Source organism: Neltuma alba, unplaced genomic scaffold, assembly GCF_004799145.2.
Source record: "Neltuma alba isolate B1F8T4 unplaced genomic scaffold, ASM479914v2 tig00011708_pilon, whole genome shotgun sequence".
NCBI lineage: Eukaryota > Viridiplantae > Streptophyta > Magnoliopsida > Fabales > Fabaceae > Neltuma > Neltuma alba.
In genome coordinates this window covers 15,085-41,009 of record NW_021636344.1, presented here as the reverse complement: position 1 = coordinate 41,009, position 25,925 = coordinate 15,085, and the positions used below count along the sequence as shown (strand labels likewise).

General features: G+C 33.4%; 2 protein-coding genes and 1 pseudogene across 2 annotated transcripts; 2 read left to right on the top strand and 1 right to left on the bottom strand.

Moving 5' to 3' along the window:
* The first annotated feature begins 1,346 nt into the window (after positions 1 to 1,346).
* LOC114717105 (rho GDP-dissociation inhibitor 1-like) lies at positions 1,347 to 4,648 on the top strand. Its single transcript, XM_028902183.1, has 6 exons — positions 1,347 to 1,511; positions 1,715 to 1,914; positions 2,517 to 2,583; positions 2,955 to 3,173; positions 3,724 to 3,848; positions 4,400 to 4,648. Exons 2-6 carry the CDS (start codon positions 1,732 to 1,734, stop codon positions 4,475 to 4,477), a joined length of 672 nt encoding a protein of 223 aa, XP_028758016.1. The 5' UTR covers positions 1,347 to 1,511; positions 1,715 to 1,731; the 3' UTR covers positions 4,478 to 4,648.
* A 5,005-nt stretch (positions 4,649 to 9,653) lies between these two features.
* Positions 9,654 to 17,245, top strand: LOC114717106 (fimbrin-5-like; annotated as a pseudogene).
* Positions 17,246 to 19,322: 2,077 nt separating this feature from the next.
* Positions 19,323 to 24,389, bottom strand: LOC114717102 (BTB/POZ domain-containing protein At2g04740). Its single transcript, XM_028902178.1, has 5 exons — positions 23,791 to 24,389; positions 22,017 to 22,776; positions 21,358 to 21,394; positions 21,146 to 21,279; positions 19,323 to 20,058 (listed from the first exon to the last, which is right to left on the bottom strand). The coding sequence occupies exons 1-5, from the start codon at positions 24,314 to 24,316 to the stop codon at positions 19,656 to 19,658; spliced, it is 1,860 nt and encodes a 619-aa protein (XP_028758011.1). The 5' UTR covers positions 24,317 to 24,389; the 3' UTR covers positions 19,323 to 19,655.
* Positions 24,390 to 25,925: the final 1,536 nt, after the last annotated feature.

Below are 25,925 nucleotides of genomic sequence, written 5' to 3'. Positions count from 1 at the left end.
TAACAATGATAACTCTAATCAATACACTTGATTAGCAAGGATATTTTAGGAAAGACAATACCTATTTAGGACAAATAACTAACTCAACTTACTTTTTTAATTTTCTCAAATTAGTCAACTGGTTCTTATAATTAATACTGGAGATAATATTAATGATCAGAGTTGGTATTATATTTAGGACCGAAGGTAGCATGATTGTTTTGTTCTTTTCACTTGCAAACTCTTCTAATTTTGTATTGTTCTTTGTTTGTGTTTATTATGATTGACATATTGGACATGTTTAATGTTTTCTTAAATTACTCATTTGGTACTTTTCTCATAGAGAATTTAAATCTTGATTCATCATATTCTGGAGAATTGGTCTATTTCGTTAAACCTAATTCTCATTGGTAACAAATCCTCTTCTAGCTCTTATATTTAAAATGATGGAATATAGGTCATCTCTGTTTTTTTTTTTGTGTGGCATGAATAGGTTATCTCAATTTTTTAGTCTAAGAAAACCTGAAAACTAGGTCATCCATTTCTATCTTTGGATGATCTTTTTTTTTTTTTTGGGCTAAGCATATGTGTTATCCTGTTGGAGGCAATCTTATTTAAAACATTGTCAAACACTAAATGTCAATACTTTTCTCAATGAAATTTAAATTTTGGTTCACTATGTTGTGAGAAATTAATTCTTTCCGCTATACTCAAATGCCATTGGTGGATGCTCTTTTACGTCTTGGGCTGATATTGGACGTTATAATTAATACTAGTTTGGGCCTTGGGTCGATGGAGTCTTGCAAGTTGGGCCTTATTAATAGACTAATGAAAAAATTATATTTTATTCACTCCGCATATCAAATCAATTCTAAGTCCCCGTCTGGCCCAAAAAAACCAAGACATTAAAGCAGACGTTGAGATTGTTTTCAACAAATGCTAATGCTCAGCTAGTCCAAAAAAAAAAAAAAAGTGCTCCGGGTCAGCGGACGACCTGCCTACGGTGAAATTCCTTTCCTTTTTTGTGCGACTTTTTATTTTTCCGGTAGAACAGGAAGAATAAATCTTTTTCCTCTTTTTTATTGGAGCCAATATTAGATTAATTCAACATACTTTATTGAAAAAGGATAATTTTAAAAATGATTAAAAATATGAAGCAAAATAATGAGGATAAATTTTTTTTTCTTTTTTTTTTAAACATGAATTATTATAAATATAATTTGGCCCTCAACGGCCCTTTCGTTTCAGCGCGGGAAACTAGAATGGGCGTCTCTTGGCAAAGCAGCAAAGAGAACCATATAAAGCATACGAATTCCAATTTCGATTTCATCGTCCCATCCTTTTTTTTTTTTGCCACCAATTTCTACTTCTCTGGATTGTTAATGGCCAACGAAAGACACTCCTTTCAAGTCAATCGCTCCCTTCCCCACGGACATTGCGGATCACCTCACGATTTTTTCCCCCGACCTACCCATCTTTTTCTCTCCCCTTTCAGATTTCTTGAACAATTCAAACAAACCCCATTTTTGCTGGTGCGTATTCGTCTGCCTTCTCTCTTGGGTTTTCCGAAACATAGCCTCGACCTAAATTTGTTTCGAATTTTGTATTGATTGGTCTCATACTGTCTACCTAACTTTTTTTGTTTCTGTAATTTGACATCTGGGTTTTCCCATTTGCGCATTGTGATTCCTTGTGAGTTTTGATGAGCTAACCACTTTTGAAATTGTTAGAGCAGTCTAAAGCTCCAAGAACATGAAGCCTGATGAAAATGAAGCAGGTAAAGAACCAGCTGAAGAGAAAAAGGAAGGCGAGAGTCTGCCAAGACATGCGAGCGAGTCTTCTGTCGCTCCAACTGAGGATGACGACGACGATGAGGGAACCAAATTAGAGCTGGGGCCTAAATGCTCTCTTAAAGATCAGCTTGAGAAAGATAAGGTCTGTGTTCCCTGCAGTTGAATGTTCCGGTGCATATTACATTGTGTTTTTTTAATAGTCGCACACTTATTTATTAGATATAATAATGTGACTATGGGTATCTATGGCGTCCAGTATTTCTCATTATATTTATATTCTATTTTATCTCTATTTTCTCTTTATCTCTTTTCAGTGAAAAGTCCGGATTGATTACATATTGATGTGGAAGTACCCGGTTTATCCCCAGCAAAATCATTTTGCCTTCATCTAACTTTCTGATGTTTTCTGTTACTATCTAGTTACTCTTTAATATTTTGTCTCAGTTTTGATCAGAATAATAATGTGAAAGTTGTAACGATTCATTTCACTTGTATCTTAAATAAATTTGTTGTCTATTAAATTAATATTATTGGTATTAAAATCACTGCAAATATTCAAAATATAACTGAAGAAAGTGGTGTGCTAACAAATCGTGAGGGCTTTCAGGGAGATATGCGTTTCAAATCTATACTGACTTTGGCCAACTGGAGGGGGATATATTGTATATTACTCATTTCCCCATTTTCTTTTCTGACTGTTGTTTCCTACTTAATGCTTTTTTTGTCGTCTTTTTGACAATACAGGATGATGAGAGTCTAAGGCGATGGAAGGAACAACTTCTTGGCAGCGTGGATATGGAAAATGTTGGAGGTGTTCTATTTCCCTTATACCTTTATTTCTCGAATTCTCAATTACTGATGTTTTGTTTTTGCTCTCAGTTATTTCTATATGATGGTGCCAAATCCTGTCACTAATTATTCATGAAGATAAATGTGCTGAGCAATACCGTTTAATGTCACTTTTCTTTCTGTATTGTACCATGTCAACATCACGCTCTGATTTATGTTGTCATTTGAAATATAATGTGTTAGAATGTCTCTTTTCTTATGTGAGTCCCTTGAATTTTAAGTAAAATTTTTTTTATATAAGTTTAAATTTATTATCTAGTTATTGTAAATCCTCTTTCTATTCTATTCCTGTATCAAATAACTCGATTTCTTTTTGTCAATTTATCATTTCAGAAACTCTTGAACCTGAAGTGAAAGTTCTTAGTCTGTCAATCATTTCTCCTGGAAGAGATGACATTGTTCTTCCTATTCCTGAGGACGGAAACCCAAAAGGCTTATGGTTTACTCTTAAAGAAGGTAGCCATTACCGTTTGAAATTTGCCTTCCAAGTCAGCAACAATATTGTGTCTGGGTTTAAATACACCAATACCGTCTGGAAGACTGGCATGAAGGGTAAGTTATGTCGCAATTTTTCCAAATATATAATACAGGCTTAAATGCAGTTAGGATTCTTTTACCCTTATAATAGTTTCAATTCGGTCTGCATAGTCCAAAAGTACGCAATGTTACCCTCCTTTTTTCCTTAAATGATCCAATTTTGTGATTTGATCGCATCTCCATCCAAAGTTCAAACAGTCTACTGACTTCTACTCCAAGTCTAAGGATGGGTTAACCATGCCAGGTGTATAAATAATGTCTATGCTAGCAAGTTATTTACTTTTATGTTCAATTTTACATGGATGGTGTGACAGAAATGCAAAACATTTTGAAAAATTGAGAGCGACATTGCTCACTTTAGAAGCAGGAGGTTCATATTAGAACTTTTATGAACTTAGACCTGTTATGGACAAATGATGTGTTGATGGATAATATGTATAAAATTCTAGCTAAGACTTCTGTAGAAAATTTCTGATGTAATATAAGGGCTGCTCTGAGCACGGTATTAAATGTTTATGCTGATCTAACTTCTAAGGCATTGTCTTACAAATGAGTATAATTTCAGTGGACAGCGCAAAAGAGATGTTGGGAACTTTCAGCCCTCAGGCAGAGCCCTACACACATGAGATGCCGGAAGAAACCACACCCTCTGGGATGTTTGCTAGAGGACAATATTCTGCGAAATCGAGGGTAAAACTACCACTAAACAAAGTCATACAATTTTCTGCATTTTCCAAAGACAAACAGAAACATGGAATACTCATATTTAGATGACTGCTAATGTAGTAGCCCCTCTCTACACCACAATAGTCAGAGTTAGTTCTTGATAAAGTATTCTCTGAGCTCAAACTAGTTGCATTTTGAACTATAATTAGTTGCTGCAGTTTCTGTTAACCATTTTCATGGGATGAGGCTATGAAAAGGGTATGAGCAATACTTGCCAGATGTTTCAGATATTTAATGCTTCTCAGTTCTCATCAACATCATTTCTTACCAGACAATATATTCAAAACACGTGTCAAATCTTCCATGTTGAATTTACCTCTAATGTTATTTATTTTTCAGTAGAGAAGTGATTGTGATGAACAGCTTTCAAATTTTCCTCTTATTTCTTCCTATTTGACATTTTCTCTGGCTTGCGGGGAGGCAGAATTTTATGTCTTGATGCAAAACTCTTTTGGTACTTACTTTCACTTTGCCTGAGCTTTCGAGTTGTACGACAGAAGTTCTTGCTTTTGCAGTTTGTTGATGATGATAACAAATGTCACTTGGAGATCAACTATACCTTTGACATCCGGAAGGAATGGGCTTCACCGTAGACGGAGAGCTTCCCCAATTTTCCCCACTAACTCTCCTTCAATCTGTCATATACTAGCTTCTGTTTGACTGATTTAAGAAAGTCGGAAGTACATTTTATCTTGTTTTTTTTAAGGTTGAACAATAATATTCATATGTTCAAATTTTAAATGCAAAGCAAACTTTGGGCTAAAGCAAAAATGTCGTGCTTCAGTTAAAATAATAAACTGCAAGAGAGAATGTGATCCTCGTATCAGTCTGCTAAGATTGTTGAGAGGCAATAAGAGAGGTTCGATTCTTTCATTTTAGTCCAAAGTTTTAGAAGGTATTTGATCACATTTTTGAAGTTTGATTACCCATTTTGTACTTAAACCTTAGTTGAAGGAGATAAAATATAGTATTTTTCCTTTTTAAGAAGTTCACACGTCTTGGGTTTGTATCTAGAATTTCGTTGATAATTAAATTTATTTTGAATTGAATACCTCAAAGAAGCGTATTACTTGGATACATACATATGCACGAGTGTGTAATAAAAATACGAAGAAACTTCTCACGAATAATTTAAAATCGCATTCCGCTGTAGATCACTAGAAGTTAAAAGATAATACAGAGGATAAAAATAGAACCCAAATAAATTAAGGCAATATACGAAGTACAACAAGCGAAGCTACATAGTAAGCTTCATAAAACCAATTTTACCGTGTTCCTTTTTTTTTTTTTTTTTGCCCGAATACTATGTTCCTACTTTGAACTATACTCATCAATACAGAAAATTGATATCAATTTTAGAACAACACATGGTAAAAATTAAATATTTTGATTTTTGCATTAAAATTTTATTTGTATTAGAAAAATTAAAAAGTGATCACATCACGTTTTATTTCATTTGATTTAAGAATATGTTATATTAAAATTATATCACTTTCGGTTAATTATAAGATCTCATTTATAGACTATAAATAGGATTTTATAATTAGGGTCGGAGTCAGTACATGGTTAGAGTTATTGCTATTTGTATCATATTTGACTCTCGCCCGACTGGCCAGAAATCATGTTCAACACACGCAGACTTATACGTATGCATGTGCATGTACCTTGGGATCAGATAAAAACACAAAATTTGTGAATTGATTGAAGCAAACAGGAAGAAGTACGGATTAAACTCTCACGCCTTACATAATTATATCTGCATACGCGATAAAATATTTCATTTAAAAGTTTATAAGTATTTCTAATATTTCAAATAAGTTATAATTTTAAAACATTTCTAACATAACTTGACAAAATAAACTATTGAAGTCTTATAGTCATGGCAAATAAAAATATAACATAGCATGTGTTTGAGGAGCACAGAAGCCTTCACGGCTCACTCTATTGGTGCCTTCTCTTGATTCCTACTAGATTCTTGTCTGAAAAATTGTTACTATAGGAGATGAGATCAAACGTCTTAGTAACTACTGAAATTCTAACCAATACAAGCAAACCATATATGATAAACCAAAAATCTATTTATATGTGTGTATATATGTATATATAAAAATCAAGGATTTGATACATTTAACTTAATTTCATTTTTGATTCAGCAATATACCGATATCATTTTTCCAATATATCAAAAATAATGCAATATGCTACCTCCCTTATATCACCATCTACCCTTATACCGCTGACTGGAGCCATAGTGCTAACACATAGTCGATAGAAACTAATTCATTTTACTGAATTATTCCAAATTCACCGATACTAGAGATATATCTGGCCAAAGATATAGAGCTCAAATTTGGACTATGGCTCCCTTCCTTTGCGAAGAGAAAGGTGTCACATGTCCCACAACTCCAATGAATTCCTGGCTAAAGGAAAACATGGAAGAAGGAGCTTTGACAAGTGTCATCCACTGTGCACCGAGTGATGGCATATCACGTGGTAATTTATATTATACAAATCTCTTTCTATCCTTAGCCCAACAATGCATATGTCAGATGCAAATAATATTACATCATAAATACGTCCTCAAGTATATTATTAAAAATAAGATAGTAATAAAATTTCTGTATCATTTAACAACAACTCGTGATAATTCTATAGATATCAATATATTTAAATATTAATCATAATTAATAGCAATAAATCTTAAAATCTAATAACATATCAAACATTTATTTGAAAAATCATAATACTATATTTCAGTAATATAAAAATTAGTAAATCCACAATATAATCATACATAATTCACATATACAAAAAAGAATTTTCAGAGTTATTTGGTAACTTTTAGCTTACAAATAATCACACAAAGACTACTCCAAAATTCTCAAGAGTCTACAAAATTACACATAAATATTTATTAATATAAAACTCAAAACTACTCTAAAATTCTAAGACTACCCTCTAAAGTAAAATTATATAAACTCCAAGATCTAGCTATTTATAATAGATATAATATTTTGAAAATATAATTTACATATAAGACTATTTAAATCTAATAACTTAAATAAATATATATTTCTTAAAATATAAGATTTTATATTAAAATATCAATTATTTATTATAGTCTCATTTAAGATTTCTCTAAACTAAACAACTCTTTTAATTTATAAATAAGCTGTAACTGTATTTAATTTCATAAAATTCTTAAATTACAATTTTTTAAGTCTTTAAAAATTATTTCAAAATATATCTTTAACTTATTTTAGTATTTAAACCAATTACAATTTTAATAATATATTAAATAACTCAAATAAATTATTTAACGTGAATTTAATCGGTAAAAATATTTTATATTTTCGAACAACAATTTGTTCAACTAAAATCTTAATTTAAAATTCTCAAAACAGTCATTAAGTAAATATAAACAGATTAAAATTCTTTAATAATGTATCTTTAAATTTCTATGGTTATACATTGTCTAAACTCCATATTTACTCTATACCCAAACAGTAAAATTTTCTCCAAACATTATAATGGCACTAATAATATAAAATTATAAATATATAGAAAATATTCATAAAGAAAATTTGATAAAAAAATATTTTTGTGTACTTAAATAATCTCCAAAACTATCAAGGTACTTTACAACTTAGCTTTGTCTCTCTTTTCCTCTATGCTTCTCACTCTCTTTTCTCTTTTTTTGCTCTTTCTCTTCCTCTTCCGTCTCCCCTCCTCCTCTTTTATTCTATTTCCTCTCACCTTCCAACTACCCCATCCCCATGCCTCATTTTTTCCTACTTCAATTAATGCTTGCCCCCATTTTTCTTTGTTCTTTCTGAATTGCCCAGCCTTTCCACCGAATTCGGTGGAAAGCTGGGTATTTTTTTAATTTATAATATAATATTATTTTAATTAATTGATATATTTTTTTTAAAAAACAGTATGTTACATAGACTTACATAATTAAATCTATCTAAGAGGTACAATATCCTTTTAATCAAATGTTAAAGCTAGTGCATGTTAAAACCAGTAAATTTTAATATTTATTCTTCATTCTATCTCAATAAAGCGTTCACATGCCAAAAATGAGAAAGAGATGGATCAAAAGATGCTCATGAAGAAATTAATTTCAGTTTATATTAATTAGCTTAGCTGGTTGACAAAAATATAGAAGCAAGGACTTTTCGTGAAATCACGAGTATCTAACAAATAGTTGATACTATATCCATTCTTAATATAATATTCAGTTTGATTTTTAATTTAATCTCAAATATAAAACCTCAATTTATTTTATTTCTCATATTTAACCACTTTTTTAAAGTAGTCTTTGTAATAATTGCACATATTAAAAATTCCATAGAATGCTAGTACTCTAATACAAATAATTAGGAAGGGCATTCTAAGAAAAATAGCACCTATTTATTATAAATAACTAACTTAACAAACTTTTTTAATTTACTCAAATTACTCAATTAGCTTTTACATTAAAGATCAGAGGTAGTGTAAGAGTTAGTTTGACTTTTAATTTGGTTTTAAATATAAAATCAAATCTATTTTGTCTCTTATATTTATTCATATTTTCTAAAACAGTCATTGTAATAGTTATACATGCTAAATATTCTATCAAATAATAGTTATAGCTAATACATATAATTGGCAAGGGTATTTTAGAGAAGACAAGATTTATTTGTTACAAATAACTAATTTAACATACTTCTTTAATCTACTTAAATTAGTCAATTAGTTTTTATAAATTTTAAACAATTTTATTATTATTGGTTCCCACGTAGAAAAAAGAATAAAAAAACTATATAAAATAGGGATTCTTTTTGAGAATATGTTTATAATACAAATAAGAACACATGTAATATATATCCATGCAAGGGAGTCAAGTGCTATTCGTGTTTAGCAATTTTATTTCATTGTACATTATTTATGTTTCATTATTATAAAGTAGATAAATTTAGAGTATATTAATATGATATGATATATAGTTTGCACCATATTGACATATTTTTAGTGAAAATTAAAATTAAAATGAAAAGAGAATCGGTCATCTATATAATTAATATAAAAATCTTAAGTAGCCTCAAAATTATTTTTGAGTGGCAGTGCAAATTATTTTTTAAATTTATTGCTTTAGTTTCTTTATCATTCTAATTTAGTGCTCTATCTCCGCTGGGGGCATTCTTAAAAAGATAAAATTATTTTTTAATATAATTACAGTTAGTTTAACTTTCAATTCTATCTTAAATATAAGATCTCAATCTATTTTGTCTATCATATTTATCTATTTTTTAAGGTAATTCTTGTAGTAATAGTAGTTTTGGTTAATTTTAATTAGCAAGGGTGTTTATTATAAATAACTAATTTAACTGATTTTTTTAATTTACTCAAATTAATCAACTACCTATTATATCAAGTAACTGAGCTGGTATTAAATGTTTGTCGTAAAAATGACTTGTATTCGATAATAGAAAATGTTTCTAAAATGTGATTTATTACAGGAGTAGCAGAGAAAGAAGAAAGAATCAATAAATGGAAAACAAATTGAACGAGGGAGGTTCAGTCAGGTTTCAACTGCCAAATGCGTATAAATAATAATATTAGCATGAGACCGTCAGACCACGCAAAAGCTTGTAGCGCCAAAAAGCTTTCCCTCCTTCTTCGCGGATCCTACCGTCATACATATTTTTCTCTCGACCCCATTTTGATTTTCAGACATCACACCCAAACTCTCCCTCCCCTCTCGCTCTCGCTTTCTCTCCTTCTTCCATCTCTTCTCGCAACTCCAAACTTCTTGCAACCATAATGATGACACATTTTTACGTTTTTCCCTTAAGGTTCTGAGTGTATCAGGTACCTCTTCTTCATTCCCCATCTGGGTTTTATTTTCTTCTTCCATGTTTCGTGCCTGTGGCCCGCGTGATTCTTCTGTTGGGTTGGTTAAAGCAAGCATTTTGCATGCACGTTCAATTTTAGTTTTCGTTTCCTTCATGCGTCGGAGTCTGTCTTCGTTATGTTGTTTTGTGATATATTGTCATGATTTGCTGAGACTGCGTCGGAATTTTTATAAACTTATGATGTGTTATGGGCAGTGTTCTTCGAGGCGTTTGATTATTTGCACCCAAACCGCGTTCAAAATGTCTAGTTATGTTGGAGTCCTTGTTTCTGATCAAGAGCTTCAGAGCCAGTTCACCCAAGTGGAGCTTCGAACCTTGAAATCTAAAGTAGGTTGTTCATGTTGTAATTACGTATCGTCATTGCTTTATAGACATCAGTGATTTGTTTCCTTGAAGAAACCAATACTGTGGCAACCTGTCCGTGTTGGACTGATGCCTGAAATGAGTTATCTTCTTTACAGTTTTTATCGGTGAAGACTGAATTGGGCGAGTTACCGTGGGAGATTTGCCGTCCCTTTTAAAGAAACTTAAGGTTTTTAATGAATTATTCGATGAGGACGAGATTAAGGCCAGCTTGCGCGAGTCGTATCAGGACATGAATGAAGAAATTGATTTTGAGTCCTTCCTTCGGGTTAGTTCAGTAATGCTGAGGTCTTATGTTTACTTTCTAAGATGTTGATGCGTTTGTTCCATTGTTCTTGCAGCAACAACCTATATGTCGCTTTTCTTGAAGAACTAAAGAGAAAAGCCGACTGCCAAAAGGAAAAAAAAACTGCCATTTGACGTATAAATGGCCATAGCTTATATGTACTTAACGTAGCATTGCATTTTTATTTATGTCCGTCTATGCTTGTATATGTAGCTTATTTTGTAAATATAAGTGCTTTTTTTATGCATTACATTTACATTGGGCCAGGCATCTAAATGAATCAAATTGACTGGCAGGCACATTTAAATTTGCAAACCCGAGCAGTGGCAAAAACTGGTGGTTCAAAAGGCTCTTCATTTCTGAAGGCAACAACTACGACTGTTCATCATGCTATCAATGAATCAGAGAAAGCTTCCTATGTTTCTCATATTAACAACTATTTGAAGGATGATAAATTTTTGAAGCAGTTTCTTCCTATAGATCCATCAACAAACGCCTTGTTTGACCTTGTAAAAGATGGGGTCCTTCTCTGGTATATGTGCAGGATCCAACCAGTTGATTTTGATATATCCACACACACACGCACACGTTATTTTGTTAAGATGTTTAGTTTTAAGACAATGTTTATGTAATTATGCTGTTATTATTTTTCTGTTTCCTGCAGCAAGCTTATCAATGTTGCTGTTCCCGGGACTATAGATGAGAGAGCAATTAACACAAAACAGGTTCTTAATCCATGGGAGAGGAATGAAAATCATACCCTTTGCCTGAATTCTGCAAAGGCTATTGGGTGCACAGTGGTTAATATAGGCACACAAGATTTAATTGAAGGAAGAGTAAGTTTAATCTTATTTTTGCATCATACATGTCTCTTTCCTTTTGTTTGTAGTTTGACTCCAACACTCTTTTTTTCCCCTTTTATTTTGTTAATTGGTTACCTTGCAGCCGCATCTGTTGCTGGGCTTGATTTCACAAATAATCAAGGTAGATGAAACTTAGTCTTAGGTTATGTACCATGGATTAAGAAACTGGCACCATTGTCAGTGGGTAGACTTAAAGTTTATAATGCTTACACAGTCTTTTTTCTTTGCCCTGCAATATGATGGCAATATCAGCTTCAACTCTTAGCTGATGTCAATCTGAAGAAAACTCCTCAACTTGTGGAACTAGTGGAAGACAGCAAGGTCATAGATTGGTTTAATTGTTCCATTTGATTTTTAATTTAGGAGCTTAGTGGTTATATATATATATATCATAAATTACAATGGTCATATAAATAGTTTATTTTATTATAAAATGTTGGCAGGAAGTGGAGGAGCTTATGAATTTAGCACCTGAAAAGGTTTTATTGAAATGGATGAATTTCCACTTGAAGAAAGCGGGATATAAGAAACAGGTTACAAATTTCTCGTCTGACTTAAAGGTAAGAGAAACCTAACCATTTACATCTGACGTACTCTTTCAGAACTAATCACTTCTAGCTAGAAACTAATCTGAATTGGATAACTTTTCAAGCTGATGTCAGTTATTTGTGTTATACATAATTTTTTTTAGAAAATGCTTGCAGTAAGGGAGAGAACCTGATCTTGAGAGGAGTCTGTCTAACTTGTATGGAAGATAATAGTGAGAAACCTGTGGGGCCTTGGGCCTCAGAGGTTCTTAGATGCTTAATTCAATCCTTCAACTGAGTAAAATGGTAAATAGATGGATTGTGTACCTCTGCGAGAGGAAGGATGACGGGAAACTGGGCACATAGCATGAGGCGTTCATGAGCATTCCCTTTGTGACCCTGCCTCCTTTCTATGTGGCTTCCTTTGTGTTGGTGTTGGGAGTGAAATGTGAATGGGGTTATCACCTTATTGATAATTTTCATCCCAAGAGCTGTGGGTTGTCTGTTTTGAATTTGCCTCTGATGGGACCCACTGGATATTCACTTCTTTTTATTACATTGGTCAGCCGTTATTGATAATGGGTTGATAATTAAAATGCTTAAGAAACATTGTTTTCTCGGCCATATCCACTGTCCAGTAAATTAAAGGAAAAAATTCATTATGTAATTGCTAACCATACAGACTGCTGCTTCATGATGTGGATAGTCTTTGCCATATGTAACAGATGGTTATATGCTTAGCTAGAATATGGTTTTATCATGAAAACAATTACTACAGCTGATGATGTCTTTGGTCTTCAGGATGGAGAGGCATATGCTTACTTGCTTAATACTCTTGCTCCAGAACATTCTGGCCCTTCTGTCTTGGCTGCACAAGATCCGACAGAAAGAGCAAACATGATTCTTGAGCAGGCAGAGAAATTGGATTGCAAGAGATACCTTACTTCTAAGGACATTGTGGAGGGGTCAGCAAACCTTAATCTTGCATTCGTTGCTGAGATATTCCAGCATAGGTATGGTTAATATTAGGATGTTGCAAATGTGCCAGTTATTTCATTCCATGTTAGTGCTGTAGGGATATTCCTGGTTATCTTCCCAACCCTGGCTATTTTCCGCATTTTCATTTAGGCCTTGGGGAAAGTATTGGTGCTTTTATTTTTATGGGAAATAACGCAATCATATTAGGTTTTGTATTTCACTGTTCAATGAGTTGAGTTAACCTTTCTCACATGTTCTGTTAAGTGAGATTCAAGATTTCTTTACGTAAATTAAAATCTCTCGGATACTTCTGCAGGAATGGTCTTACAGACAAAGTTGACAGTGATAAAATGTCCTTTGCTGAGATGATGACAGATGATGCAGAGACATCTCGTGAAGAAAGATGCTTCAGAATGTGGATAAACAGTCTTGGAATTTCTACTCATGTCAATAATGTTTTTGAGGATGTCAGAAATGGGTAAACTTTCCTTTCTTCGGCTTCTTTTTTTTTTCCTTCCCCGTTTTCCTTTTCATATTTATTTCACTTTTTATTTTTCTTTCCATTTTTGGCTTTTCCTGCTCAACTAGTGGCTATTGTTTACATTATATGCAGATGGGTTCTATTAGAAGTACTTGATAAGGTTTCACCTACATCTGTCAATTGGAAGCAGGCAACTAAGCCTCCTATAAAGATGCCATTTCGAAAAGTTGAAAACTGCAACCAAGTAATAGAAATTGGGAAAAACCTAAACTTTTCTTTAGTGAATGTTGCTGGGAATGATATTGTACAAGGCAATAAAAAGCTCATAATAGGTCAGTTTGGGTCTTCCCTTTGAGTATTGTAATTTTTTCTTTGTTATGTGTGGCAAAGTTGATATATACTTGTATGACCTGTGCCTTCTCTTGGAATGTGCTTGAAATCTATTTTATTTTTCTTAATAGGGTACTTGGTAAAGGAAGCACTGCTTTATACAAAAAGTAACTGAAGTCATAAAAGATGTCTTTTATAGATATTTTTGGATTCCAAGATTTAGGTCCCTTTGCTGTTTGCTCCTTAGGACGATTTCCTCATGTCACTTTGGACTCCCCCATGTTTGGTTTGGCAAACTGCCATTTATCTCCAAATAAACGGAGTTCCAGCATGCCCACCAAAACTACATAAAACGTATCCGAGTGGAAGTTTCAATTCCCCTCCCGAACTAGAAATGAAAATATAAAAGAAAAGGAAAATAAAATAAAAATCTTCCCAAATTTGATTATCCTTTTCCCTTAATCATGTGTAAGTATGCTAAGACAGCTATCTTTACTTCGGGAAAATCATAAATATATTTTGAAATATATGTTTAGTCTTCAAAAAAATTGAGGTCCGCACCCGTATTCACTTATAGACCGTATTACTATCTTGGACTTTCGGGTTATTCTCCTAAAATTTTAAACCGAATAATTCCAGCATTTTATTCATGTTTTATTCATGTTTTCTTTGGGTTCTTAGATAACCTTTTTATGCATCCCGATATACTGAACTAGGATCTTCAAAAAGGATATCATCATTAAACATATAATCTGCAGTGCTGTGAAGTAGGGAGAGAAGGCTTTTATGGATTTTGAATGAGGTTGCCTTGTCATCTTTTGCTTTTGGCGGACTGCATGTATTGATGCTGTCTTAGCATATATCACTAATGAGAATGAATTAATTATTGATAAGACATTGTTGGCAATGAATATGATTACTGTTTCCTTACCGCAGAGATTTGATTTAATTAGCAAAAGCTGTCTTATTTTAGGCTGAAGAGAGTCTTACTTAACTTGCCCATTTTTGTTTTAAATTGCTTGATTGCAACTTGTATTTACTTCTGTTTTTATGATGGGGTGGGGGATTATACTATTAGTTCACCATTATTTTGTGTAATTTGTCAGAGAAACTCATTTCTATATGTTCATCCTCTCACAGCATATTTGTGGCAGTTGATGAGGTATAATATGCTTCAACTTCTGAAAAACTTGAGATCACACTCCCAAGGCAAACATCACGGTAAAGAAATTACAGATGCTGATATATTAAACTGGGCAAACAATAAAGTAAAGAGTGCTGGAAGAAATTCCCAAATGGAGAGTTTCAAGGTAATTAATTATATGACACCTAGTTATCAATCTCCCAGCACCATCTGTTTTCATTTTTTCTACTCTCCTATTAGAAAACTTACAAGCCCCAGCCCTCGTTTAATGCTGCAGCAAAGCTAATATAATTGGATGCTTTTCTGTATACCACCTTGGAATATAGATTCTAAAAAATTAGCTCATTATCCAATACGCTCAATTTTAGATTTGTTGAGGTTGGTAGCTGATTAATCTCAAAGTTTGTATGCTTTGCATTTCAAATGTGGGGAATAATAGGCTCCGAGAAACGACTTTAGATATTCACCTCATTAACTATGACCATTGGGTGGCTGCATGAAAATTGCTGACTATCGAAACTTGTTTACATGTGTGACCTTTTGTGCCTACCTCCATTGTTATTTTGAGCATACATTCATCTTATTCATGACTCATGAGTTTTAAACATCCATCATCATTACTGAATTACTAGTGAAAGAAATGACAAGGATAATATCTATCATAATCCGTGTCACCATTACAAAAATCTTGCTACTGCGATAATTTTTTTAATATTCCGATGTGATTAAATAAAATGCTTGCAATCCTAAAAGTACTTTCAAACTTAGGAAGAAAGAAAATACTGTTCGCCATTTATTTTAAGAGGCACAATGTACTGGCTGAATCTTTCAAGCATATGTCAAGCTTTCTTAACATGGGAGAATCTGCTTATCAGTGCCTGTTTTTGCTGGACTAATCATTGAGGCGCAGCACTAACTGTAATGTGGGACTAAAACATTGGTTTTGATATTTATATAATATATATATTTTTTAATCTCTTTATTTTCCATCAGGACAAGAATCTTTCCAGTGGGACCTTTTTCCTTGAACTTCTGAGTGCAGTGGAGCCAAGGGTTGTCAACTGGAGTCTTGTAACCAAGGGGGAGACAGGTATGTTGTCATTTGGACAAGTTGATGCTAGTTAGATTTGAGCTTACGCCTCTTTAATTTTTCATAAAGCATTATGTTGGAATTGAAAGATTTCTTATTATTTTGTTATGTGGATGGCAGATGAGGACAAGAAATCAAATGCAACATATATAATCAGTGTTGCTCGAAAACTTGGGTGTTCTATTTTTCTGTTACCTGAGGACATAATGGAGGTATGTTCGATAATTTAAGTTGAATTGTTGGCCAACAAAAACAAATTAAGTTGAACTTAATTGTCAAATGCAGAGTATTATAAAGAAAACAAGTTTTTCCTGCATATGTCTAATATGATGATTGACCTACTTGTGGCTTGTTTTCGATATTAATTCATGAGAATCAAATTAGATTAAGTTTTTGAAATGCAGGAGTTGGAACCCTATGTTACAACTTTAAATAATTCATTATCTGGAAATAATAATTATATTGTGTCCACTTCTAAGTTCTAAAAGTGTAATTCTGTCGATAGCGTATCGTGCGAACCCTATTTGATTGCAAGTTACAGTTTGCCCTGCCATGGAGCCCAAAATCAGTTTACCCCCTGACGGTTTAAAGTGTCGTTCAACATTATGGTTTGTTTAACTGACGGCTAACCACCTGTAGCATTTTACAACCAGATTTTGATGAAAAATAATTGCCTGAGTGTTAAAAGGAACATTTTAATGTTAAATTTCTCTTTCCCTTAAGTGTTGCTTTTCTTCTGGAGTTATTGTGGTAATCAAGTGGACGTTTTGAATTTGAAAATATCAACTCAATCCTCGTAGTAGCCTTGAAAGACCATGAAACCATTTGCAGCATAACTAAAACCTTTTGCAATATAAATATTCATCATTCTAGTTATAAAATAGATACTTCTATAGGGGGGAAAAAGAAAAGACAAGACTAGAAGAGTAAGGCGTATACTCTCTTCTCTGACATAAAGGCAAAGACAAAACAGATAACTTATTGATGATTTGATGTGACTCAGGAAAGCTTCATTGGATTATTGTAAGAAATATATATAGTATAAGCTTGTGGCTTGGCTGTAGCTTATTTTGCTGCTTTGACAGGTTAACTCAAAGATGATTCTTACTTTGACTGCAAGCATCATGTACTGGAGCCTCCAGAGATCAGAAGATGAACATCCTAGAGCTTCAGAAGAGGCTGAAAGCGGACCTGATGTGGCTGATGATGTATCCAAGTTAGAAATTGATGCTTCAGAGAATAAGAGCTCTCCAGAAGGAGACAATGAGAATGAAAAGACAGCCTCTTAATTGTTGAAGCCAAAGGCACCCAATGGAATTACAGGGATGAGAAAGAGGAAGGTGCCAACTATTTGTCCTTTGGCTTTCAGTGCAAAAGAAATGGTTTAATTTTTGGGTCCTGTGGCAAGTCACAGAAGAAAGAAGGGTGCATTGTAAATTTCCCTTCTTTAATTTAGAGTTTTTGGTTCTTAGGGATATTCTTTAAATAAATTAAGCGCAATTCCTTGGAATAAAAAAAATGCAGAGGAAACACAATATTCCAATATTCGTCAAATGGGGAAGATTCTTCATGCCACGGAGACTGGCCATGCTATGAGGCCGTTTTTGGTTTTTCACAGGCGACGTATCTTTCCCTTGAAACGATGTAATATTTATTGTGTTTTTAAAAATTTTGAAAGCATTTTGCATTTTTTTCAAAATAGACATATCATGATTTTTTTTATTTTTTAAATTTTATTTATAATTTGTATGCTTTCATTTTGAGCACCAAACTAATCCTAATTTTTGGTACACAAATTTATTTATGTATAACTACAGTAGAGCTGGGAATCAGGGCCGGCCCGGCCCTCCAGGGCTGGCCCTTCAGGGCTGGCGGGCTTAAAAGGGCCGGCCCTCCAGGGCTGAGATTTTAAAAATGCCCCAATTTGCTAAGCCCGGCCCTTAAGCTACAGGGCCAGGGTCAGCTCGCGGGCTTTTGGCCCGTTTAAGAAAAAATACTATTTTTTATATTTATCATATTTTTTATAAAAATATAAAAATAAGCCAATGAAATTATTAATAAAAGACATAAATATGAATAAAATTAAGTCACAAATATAAAATATTATCATATATAAATATTCATCAATATCTAAGAACATCTAAAACATTCATTAACAAGATAACAACATCTAAAAGTTTTATCTATAATGCAATTGTGCAATAAATAAACACTATCATTAATCTTTTGAAACTTCATCATCACTATAATTAATTATTTTTCTTCATAAGTATACTTTTCTTTCGTAACAAAAATATCAAGTTTTTCTTCTTTATAAGATTTTTATTTTTAAATTTTGCAATCTAACTATTATTTTACTTTAATGTGAGAAATATTGTTGTTGAAACTCATGAATTTCTAATTCAAATTATAGAATCATAAGTTATATAAGTATAAAAATATTCTATTATCAAATATATATATATATAGTTTAAAAATATCAACACATATAATATAAATCAAATCATTATTAAAGTCTAAATTAACCCATTTTTTAAAAATTTAATTGGATAAATTATTGTCTAAACTAAATTTAATTTTAAAATAATAATAATAACTAAATATTTGAAATATTATTAACAATGTAAAAATTAATAACATTAATATTATATAAAAAATTTAAAAATAAAAAAATTATAAAAGGGCTTAAAAGGGCCGGCCCGCGGCCCTCCAGGGCCGGCCCTTTTAAGCCCGTGGCCCTCCAGGGCTTATTTCTCATTTTAAGAAAAAAATATCAAGCCCGACCCTCATAATTTCAGGGTCTAAAAGGGCCGGCCCGACGGGCCCGGCCCGTTTTCCCAGCTACTACAGCCACTCATGAATTCTGGAGTCCTCTAGCCCATATTTCATTTCACATGCAAATCAATATGTCAATAAAATTTTGGATATTTACAAGCTTATTTTTTAAGTCATTAGACGATTTTTTCCATACATGACATAGACATTATTCTTAGTTTATAAATAGAATAATTTATTATAAATTTTAATATGTTCCTGTAAGTGTCGAACTGTAGGGTACTTAATATTACATAATTAACACCCAAAGTTAATTGTTTAATGTAGCTACCCATTTTTTGTTTTGCCAATAATGCAGCTAACCATAGTTGCGGACAGCACAATGACTGTTTTAAAAACAAAATGGAAGTTATGTCGATAACAAATAAATTGGTAGTCACTCATTCTGTTATGATATTAACTCTTAATACCAATTCTTATTAATTTTAAAAAATTGCAATACAATCCCTGTACTTCACCACACCGTATCCAATTTCCAGGATCCTCAGGACAATTCCAACTAAGAAAAAGAAACCCAAAACATACTGCAATCTCTGCGCAGTTAATATCTCTACAATCCTTACCTCTATTGAGTAATACGCCGCTCACTAAAGGGGCAAAAAAAGAAAAGCACACGCGCACACACACAAAGGCAAAACAGATTGGGTCTAGCTATCATGCAGAAAGGTAGATTTCTCCTGAGTTATAGTAATCTTCCCTGTACTCTTACAATTTTATCGGATACAGGCAAACTAGACCTTTGTCTAAACCGATTCACATCATCTCGTAATTTGTGAAACACTCGCATTTCACAACATCCTATACGGCTTGATACTTAAAAGAACCCCAATCAATGGATGCTCCGAGCATCTGAAGTTACAAAAACCCAACTTAAGCACTCTGAGCGACCAAACTTATAGATTACCACGGTAACACACTCCACATATTTTATTTTAATCTCATGAAAAAGAACGTCTATCAAAACTTTCCAGAATCTACAGTTCTAGTTCAGTAGAAATTTGAGTAGAGGTTTCAGAAAGAGCTGAGGACGCCACATTCTCAATATCATCTGATTCAGTATTGCCTAATTTTTCTTGCTCTGCAACAAGCATAAGCATTTCTAGACGCTTGTCAAACTGCAATGCGCTCTCATCTCTCTGGTCAAGCTCAGCAGCTTCAACTTCAAGCCATTTCTCTCGTAAATCATCAAGAAGATTGCCTTGATCAGTATTTAGAGCAGCCCCAGGAACACTTGGGGCAGTAGTACGTAGAGAGGAATCTCCAGACGGTGGCGGCAGCGTCAACAGCATTGCTCGGAATTCTTTAGTATCAGCAAATGTTTCAAAATTACAAGCTATGGTATCTAGACAATATTCCCGTATCTTCAGAACACCATACCTGGACACAAGCATAAGACCCCACCATTTTAGCCACAGCCAAAAAAAAAAAAAAAAGATATGCAGCACTCTAATAATGTTGGAGAACGATTTCAACGTTGGGCAATCGGATTAAGATACAAGGACTTATCATGTGGCAAAATAATCAACACATAATTCATCTGAGCAGAATCTATAATAATGTTCAGTTAGAAATTAAGTTAGCAAAGGAAAACTTATTCTCTTCTAACAAAATGACATAATGTGCAAGGGATGATTCAATGACTATTTCAGAGAGTCTATTTTGTTTATGGAATCCCTTTTGTCAACCATGACTTTCTCACGAGATTTTGCATTATTTTCTGATGGAAAACCTAGTTGTCCCCCCCCCCCCCTCCTCTTCTCTGTTCACCACTCCCTAACTACTCCCACGGCTAACAGATGTTCCCCACAGCCCTTGGATTCTCCTTGAAATTGATTCCAGTCACGCCCCTGCAGCCCCTTCCGGATTTTCATAAATAAAGGTGCATTGTTCTCTTTGATCCTTCTTTTTAAATTTATTTATATTCTTCATCATTGCAAGTCTGAATTTCCAGATTCTACAGTCAGGATTTAATAGATGATTCCACTCCTCTTCATTTGAGTATTCTAATACCTCTGGCAATGCTTTGTCACCTATACAGTTATGCACATATCATTACACGTCCTACTCTGGAGGCTTTTAACTACTCAGTTTTTTCCTGATTCTTCTCAATCGCCCAACATTTCACTCCAGAAAACCTGTTGTAGCAGCTTATAACAAGAAAAATTGTTATACAAATACATTCCCCATGAATGACCATTATCATTTGAATGCTCAATGCCGACAATTTATTTATTTTCAAACTGCATGAAATCTGATGGAAGTTTCATAACATCTGTTCATGAACAGAGTTCAGTGTTTCAACCATTAACCATTATGCCAGATAACTTATTACTATAGGATCTTCAACTTTTCAAGTATAAGTAGAACTAAATAAGCATTAATAGAGGAATATAAACATAAGTTATTTATATCATTCTTTTTTTTTTTTTTTCCTCCGATTAGAAAAGGAAGGAAATAGCCATACATGTCTGCCACTATCAACCAATGGCAAAGTTCTGCAGGGGAAGCCATTTCCAAGTGTGGCAGCAGTGCATCAGCCACAGCACGCTTTAGAGGAAACAATAAATATCTAGAAGCAGCATCAAACATTTCCTCTGCCTATTTAAAAGAGACAGTAAGCATTAGAAAACAGATGAAAAAGCATTTCAACAGCAACTTGCAGTTATGTTGAATTACCTGATCTGGATCAATATCCTTCAGACCATCAGTATACCTAAAGAACAAAAGAAGACAGAATAAGATGCACGTAGATTAGAGTTACAACTGAAAATCGGGCTACAAATATACTATATTCTCTATGAAACTTCAACATACTCTATTGTGCATATTAGGAACATGCCAAAGACACTGCAGGAGCAGATAATCAACGAGAATAGTATATGACCCACATAATCAATTTATAGACACTCATGCAAGAACTTACTGCATATGACCCCAAATTCGAATAGATTTTACACAATCTTGACATATTATAAGTACCCAAGTATCATAGTTAACAAGTTGTCATATGTATCCTGACTTGTATCACCATATAATAACTGAATGTGTGTTCATCTTATCACGTATTCCAACAGAAGACGCTATACATAGTGGAAGTCCCCACTCTTCAGATAAAAAAAAATGCATATGCAACATAAAGGAAATTCTCGTTCTGCAGTACTGGACAATAAATCAGGGAATAGGATCGTAAGAAATACTCAGCAGTTAAAAGGCCTCAAGTTACAATGGAGAACTGATTGAAGCCACAGAGAATGAAGAGAAGTTACTGAAATAATCCAAACAAATTTCCCTTCATATTTTAAATTTCAGGCTTTTAGCCAAGGGAAGTGACTCACATATACTCGATCATTTTCTCAAATGATTCCTTGCTCAAATCACGTTCTTCAAGACAAGGAAGGGAATCAACAGATGACTCATCTTTCCCTTCATGGAAGTCCTGTATCCGTGACAATCTTGCTTTGAAGTATTCTGACCTTGATGCTAAAATAACTTGATGGCAACGAAAAACTTTTTTATCAACTCTAATACAAACATCAGCAAGATCATCCTTAGAATTAGCAATCTGCATTGCATCCACCCGAAAAGCTAATTTATCAATTCCACCATCTAGGACATTTGCTTGATTTGAATTTGAAAGGGCAATCCAAAGAATTCGATGCAAGGCTGCAGGAAGCCTGTCTTCTTCAGGAAGGGATAAACCCTGTAAAATGAACCGTTTTTGAGAATTGTCCAAATCTCTCAGTGCTTTATACTCTGCATATTTTTGATGAATTAGTTCTTTCTCCAGAATTGTCTGTAGTGATTCGCATTTGCACACTTTACAGATTCTCACAAGATCTTCCATGTCATCTACAGCAATCTCTAATCTGTCAGAATAAAAGAAGTGCAACAGGCTAAAGAGAGCAGGAAAGGACAATTTCTCCTTGGAGAATCTTACTTCCCTGCGCTCTTTCCAATCACTCTCAAACTTTTTCTTGAAAAATGGTGACCTTGCAATTAATATGACTCTGTGAGCCTCAATAGGCCTTCCTGATACATAGAAAACCACATCCGGAGGAAAGTGGTTGCAATTGGGTCCCTGAGTTGATGATATACCTACTCAATCAAAATAAATACTGAGTCTCAGACTACGTCTTCTTACGACATCATTGTTGAAAAAATACTTCCAAAGAAATTCACTTAATCTAAGCAGTGATACTTCCATGGAACTGCTTATAAGAAATCTCTTGAAATCAATGAAGCATTAGAAAGCTCATCATGGAAAAATTGCTGGAACCTAGGCAAGACAACTTTGATCCATTTTCCTGAGATAAAGCGAACACATGCCCAAGCTTATGGAAAGAACAATAGGATTGTAGGAAGCAAGGATAAAGTCATATTTTGCCCAAGTAAAAGATCAAGCAAACTTTTATGTTGTTTCAATAAAACCTACTCTGAAAGTTTTGCATTTAGTGATCTTTGGTTACTTAAATACACCTCGTACTGCAAAACAAAAGTTAATGTCAACATCTTGCACTTTTCACCAACACAGTTCACCTTATGAGCATTCATGTTAGAACTTTTCGTTACTTGCACAATCCAAAACCAGAGGGCAACCGTTGACTAATTTAGAGCAAATTAAAAAAAGAAAAATTATATAGTAATTGCAATAAAAAGAGGCAGCTCAATTTGTTGGCAAAATTTAGTAGTTATTGGAATTTTTTGGCCCGAAGTACTTGGATTAAAAAGTATACAATTTAAAAAAAAAAAATCTTGACATATAAGTTCGAATTATTCATTCTAGTTAAATCAAAATTCAATAGGCAACTTCAGACTTCGGTTTAATATGAAAATCATCATTGATATTTAAAAGTTGGGTGATCATTACTTAATTCAACTTTTCTCTTTCCACATATTCCCCGCGGCTCGCTTCTTTACCTCTCTTAAAGACAGTGCTAAAACTAATCTTAATCATCGAGCAGACCAAATAAAATGACCATTTTTGTTGTGGTTTGAATACCATACTACACTATATAAATAATGCAACGCTTCAAAATGGAACTGAATCCATCATAATGAATAATTCATTCACCCTCTGAATAGAACAAGGATAATGCATAACAAACTAACCAGAAATTTGAAATTGAGAATCAGCAAGCTCCAAGTAGGCCCTATTAGCGGCACAACCCAAGAAAGTATCTCTCAGCGCCGCCTGCAAGGGACCCAGAGGCGGCGGTCTTGCCTCAAATGCTTTCAACAACTTCCTGACCTTCAAATTAAGGGCGGCATAGTGGCAACGGTCACCGTCGAATGTGTGCTCAGAGCAGATGGCACCACTCTCGAGCAACATGCGAGCAGCATCGAGGTGACCGGCAAGGCAAGCATAGTAGAGAGCAACAGAGTCCCACTGGTCCCGAGCATTGACGTTGACTCCGGACTCGAGGAGGTAACGGAGGCGGTCAACATCGCCGGCGCGAGAGGCGGCGAAAGCATCACCGTTGGGGACCTTCTTGAGAGGGATGGAGGAGCCGAAATCGGAGGGGTCAAGGTCGATGCCGTCGAGGTCAGAGTCGATGGTCAAGGAATTGTTGCGCTGCGCAGGGGACATTGGATTTTGACGAAGCTGTTGAGGGTTCTGTACTTCTGTGTGCGACATTGTCACATTCAGATAGTCAGATAGATAGATAGATACAGTGCTACTGCTAGACGCAACACACACGGGGTTCAAGAATCTGCCGAAAAAATGAGTTCAGGAGAATGGCACTCCAATTATTTGTTCGCCATCCTTGTTGGCCAAACTGAAATACCACCCATAACCTTGATTCGTAGATTGAGATTTTATAAGAACAGTATTAAAATAAATAAATGTGATAAATAAAGTAGATTGAGATTTTATATTTAGAATCAAAATAAAAATTAAAAAAATTCTTATAATAAATATATAAGGTAATATAATCTAAGTGATTTGTAGCACGTTTTTTTATGGTAATAAATACTGATAAAATTTTTTAAATTTGTTTTTATTAAAATTTTTTCTCTTTTATATTTACAAATTATTCTTCTATCTTTTTGTCAATAAATCATGAAAAAATTGGTAAAAAATCCCTGTTTGAAAATTTAATTAGCTAAAAGGATCTGAATTTGAGTACGTGCAAGTATGATCTGTGAGTGCAACGTATCTTTTGTTGTATGTAAATGACTTCCATATTGATAACATCTCTTTTTTTTAATAAGAATTAAAAGAAGGGTAAAATTAAAAAAAAAGCATTAGAGTGATTGAAACTTTTAAATCATTTAAGACAAAATATGAAAGAAAAACAAAGCTTTTTTTTTTTTTAAAAAAAGAGTTATAGATTAGAAGAATTTGAATTTTGGACGTTTATTTTCGATTTGTTGAAGTTTTTTCACTCAAGTGACCGACACTTTTCGCTTTTGTAGATTCTGTTTAAGGTGGTGCTTGGAATTAAAAAAAAACACTTTTAAAGATAAAACTCTTTTCACACATTATTTTCAGATTTTAATATAAGAGCTAATTTGACTTTTAATTTTGTTCTAAATATATAAGACTGTAATTTATTTTATTTCTCATATTTATTTATGTTTTTTAAGGTAATCCTTATAGTAATTGCACACATTAAATATTTAATCAAATGAAATTAATTAGCAAGGATATTTTAAATAAGACAATATATATTTATTACAAATAACTAACTTAATTAATTTCTTTAATCTACTCTAATTACTCAACTAATTCTTATATTAAAAACAGAAAATAATATTTACTTCGTATATTGTGAAATTACTTTTAAAACAATGTTCGATTTTTATCTAAACACTTCATAAATCTGAGATTACACGATTGATTCCTCGCACGTATCATGCCATGGAGAAAAAAGTTTTTCTTCGATTTCATTTTACTACTTTAGATTTGTAAGTGCTCAAGCAAAGTAAAAGCAGAGATTTATTCAAAAAGATAAAAAGAAAAAATAGAGAGAAAAAACAAATCGTTTCTAGTAGTATGATTGGTGAGATTCTGAGGAGTTTCGCCGAGATTTTTTCAACATGACTGTTAGAATAAATTTAATTTCTACACAGCAATTTTATAATTTGGTAAAAGAAAAAGGGTTATGATGGTAAATGCTTAAAAAAAACCTTAATCATACCCTCTCCAATCACTCGGAAATAGGTTCCAATTGATAGTTAACTGCATTTTCGTGGTAACTCATTTCAACTTATTTACATTGTATTAAGCTTTGACAATGCCT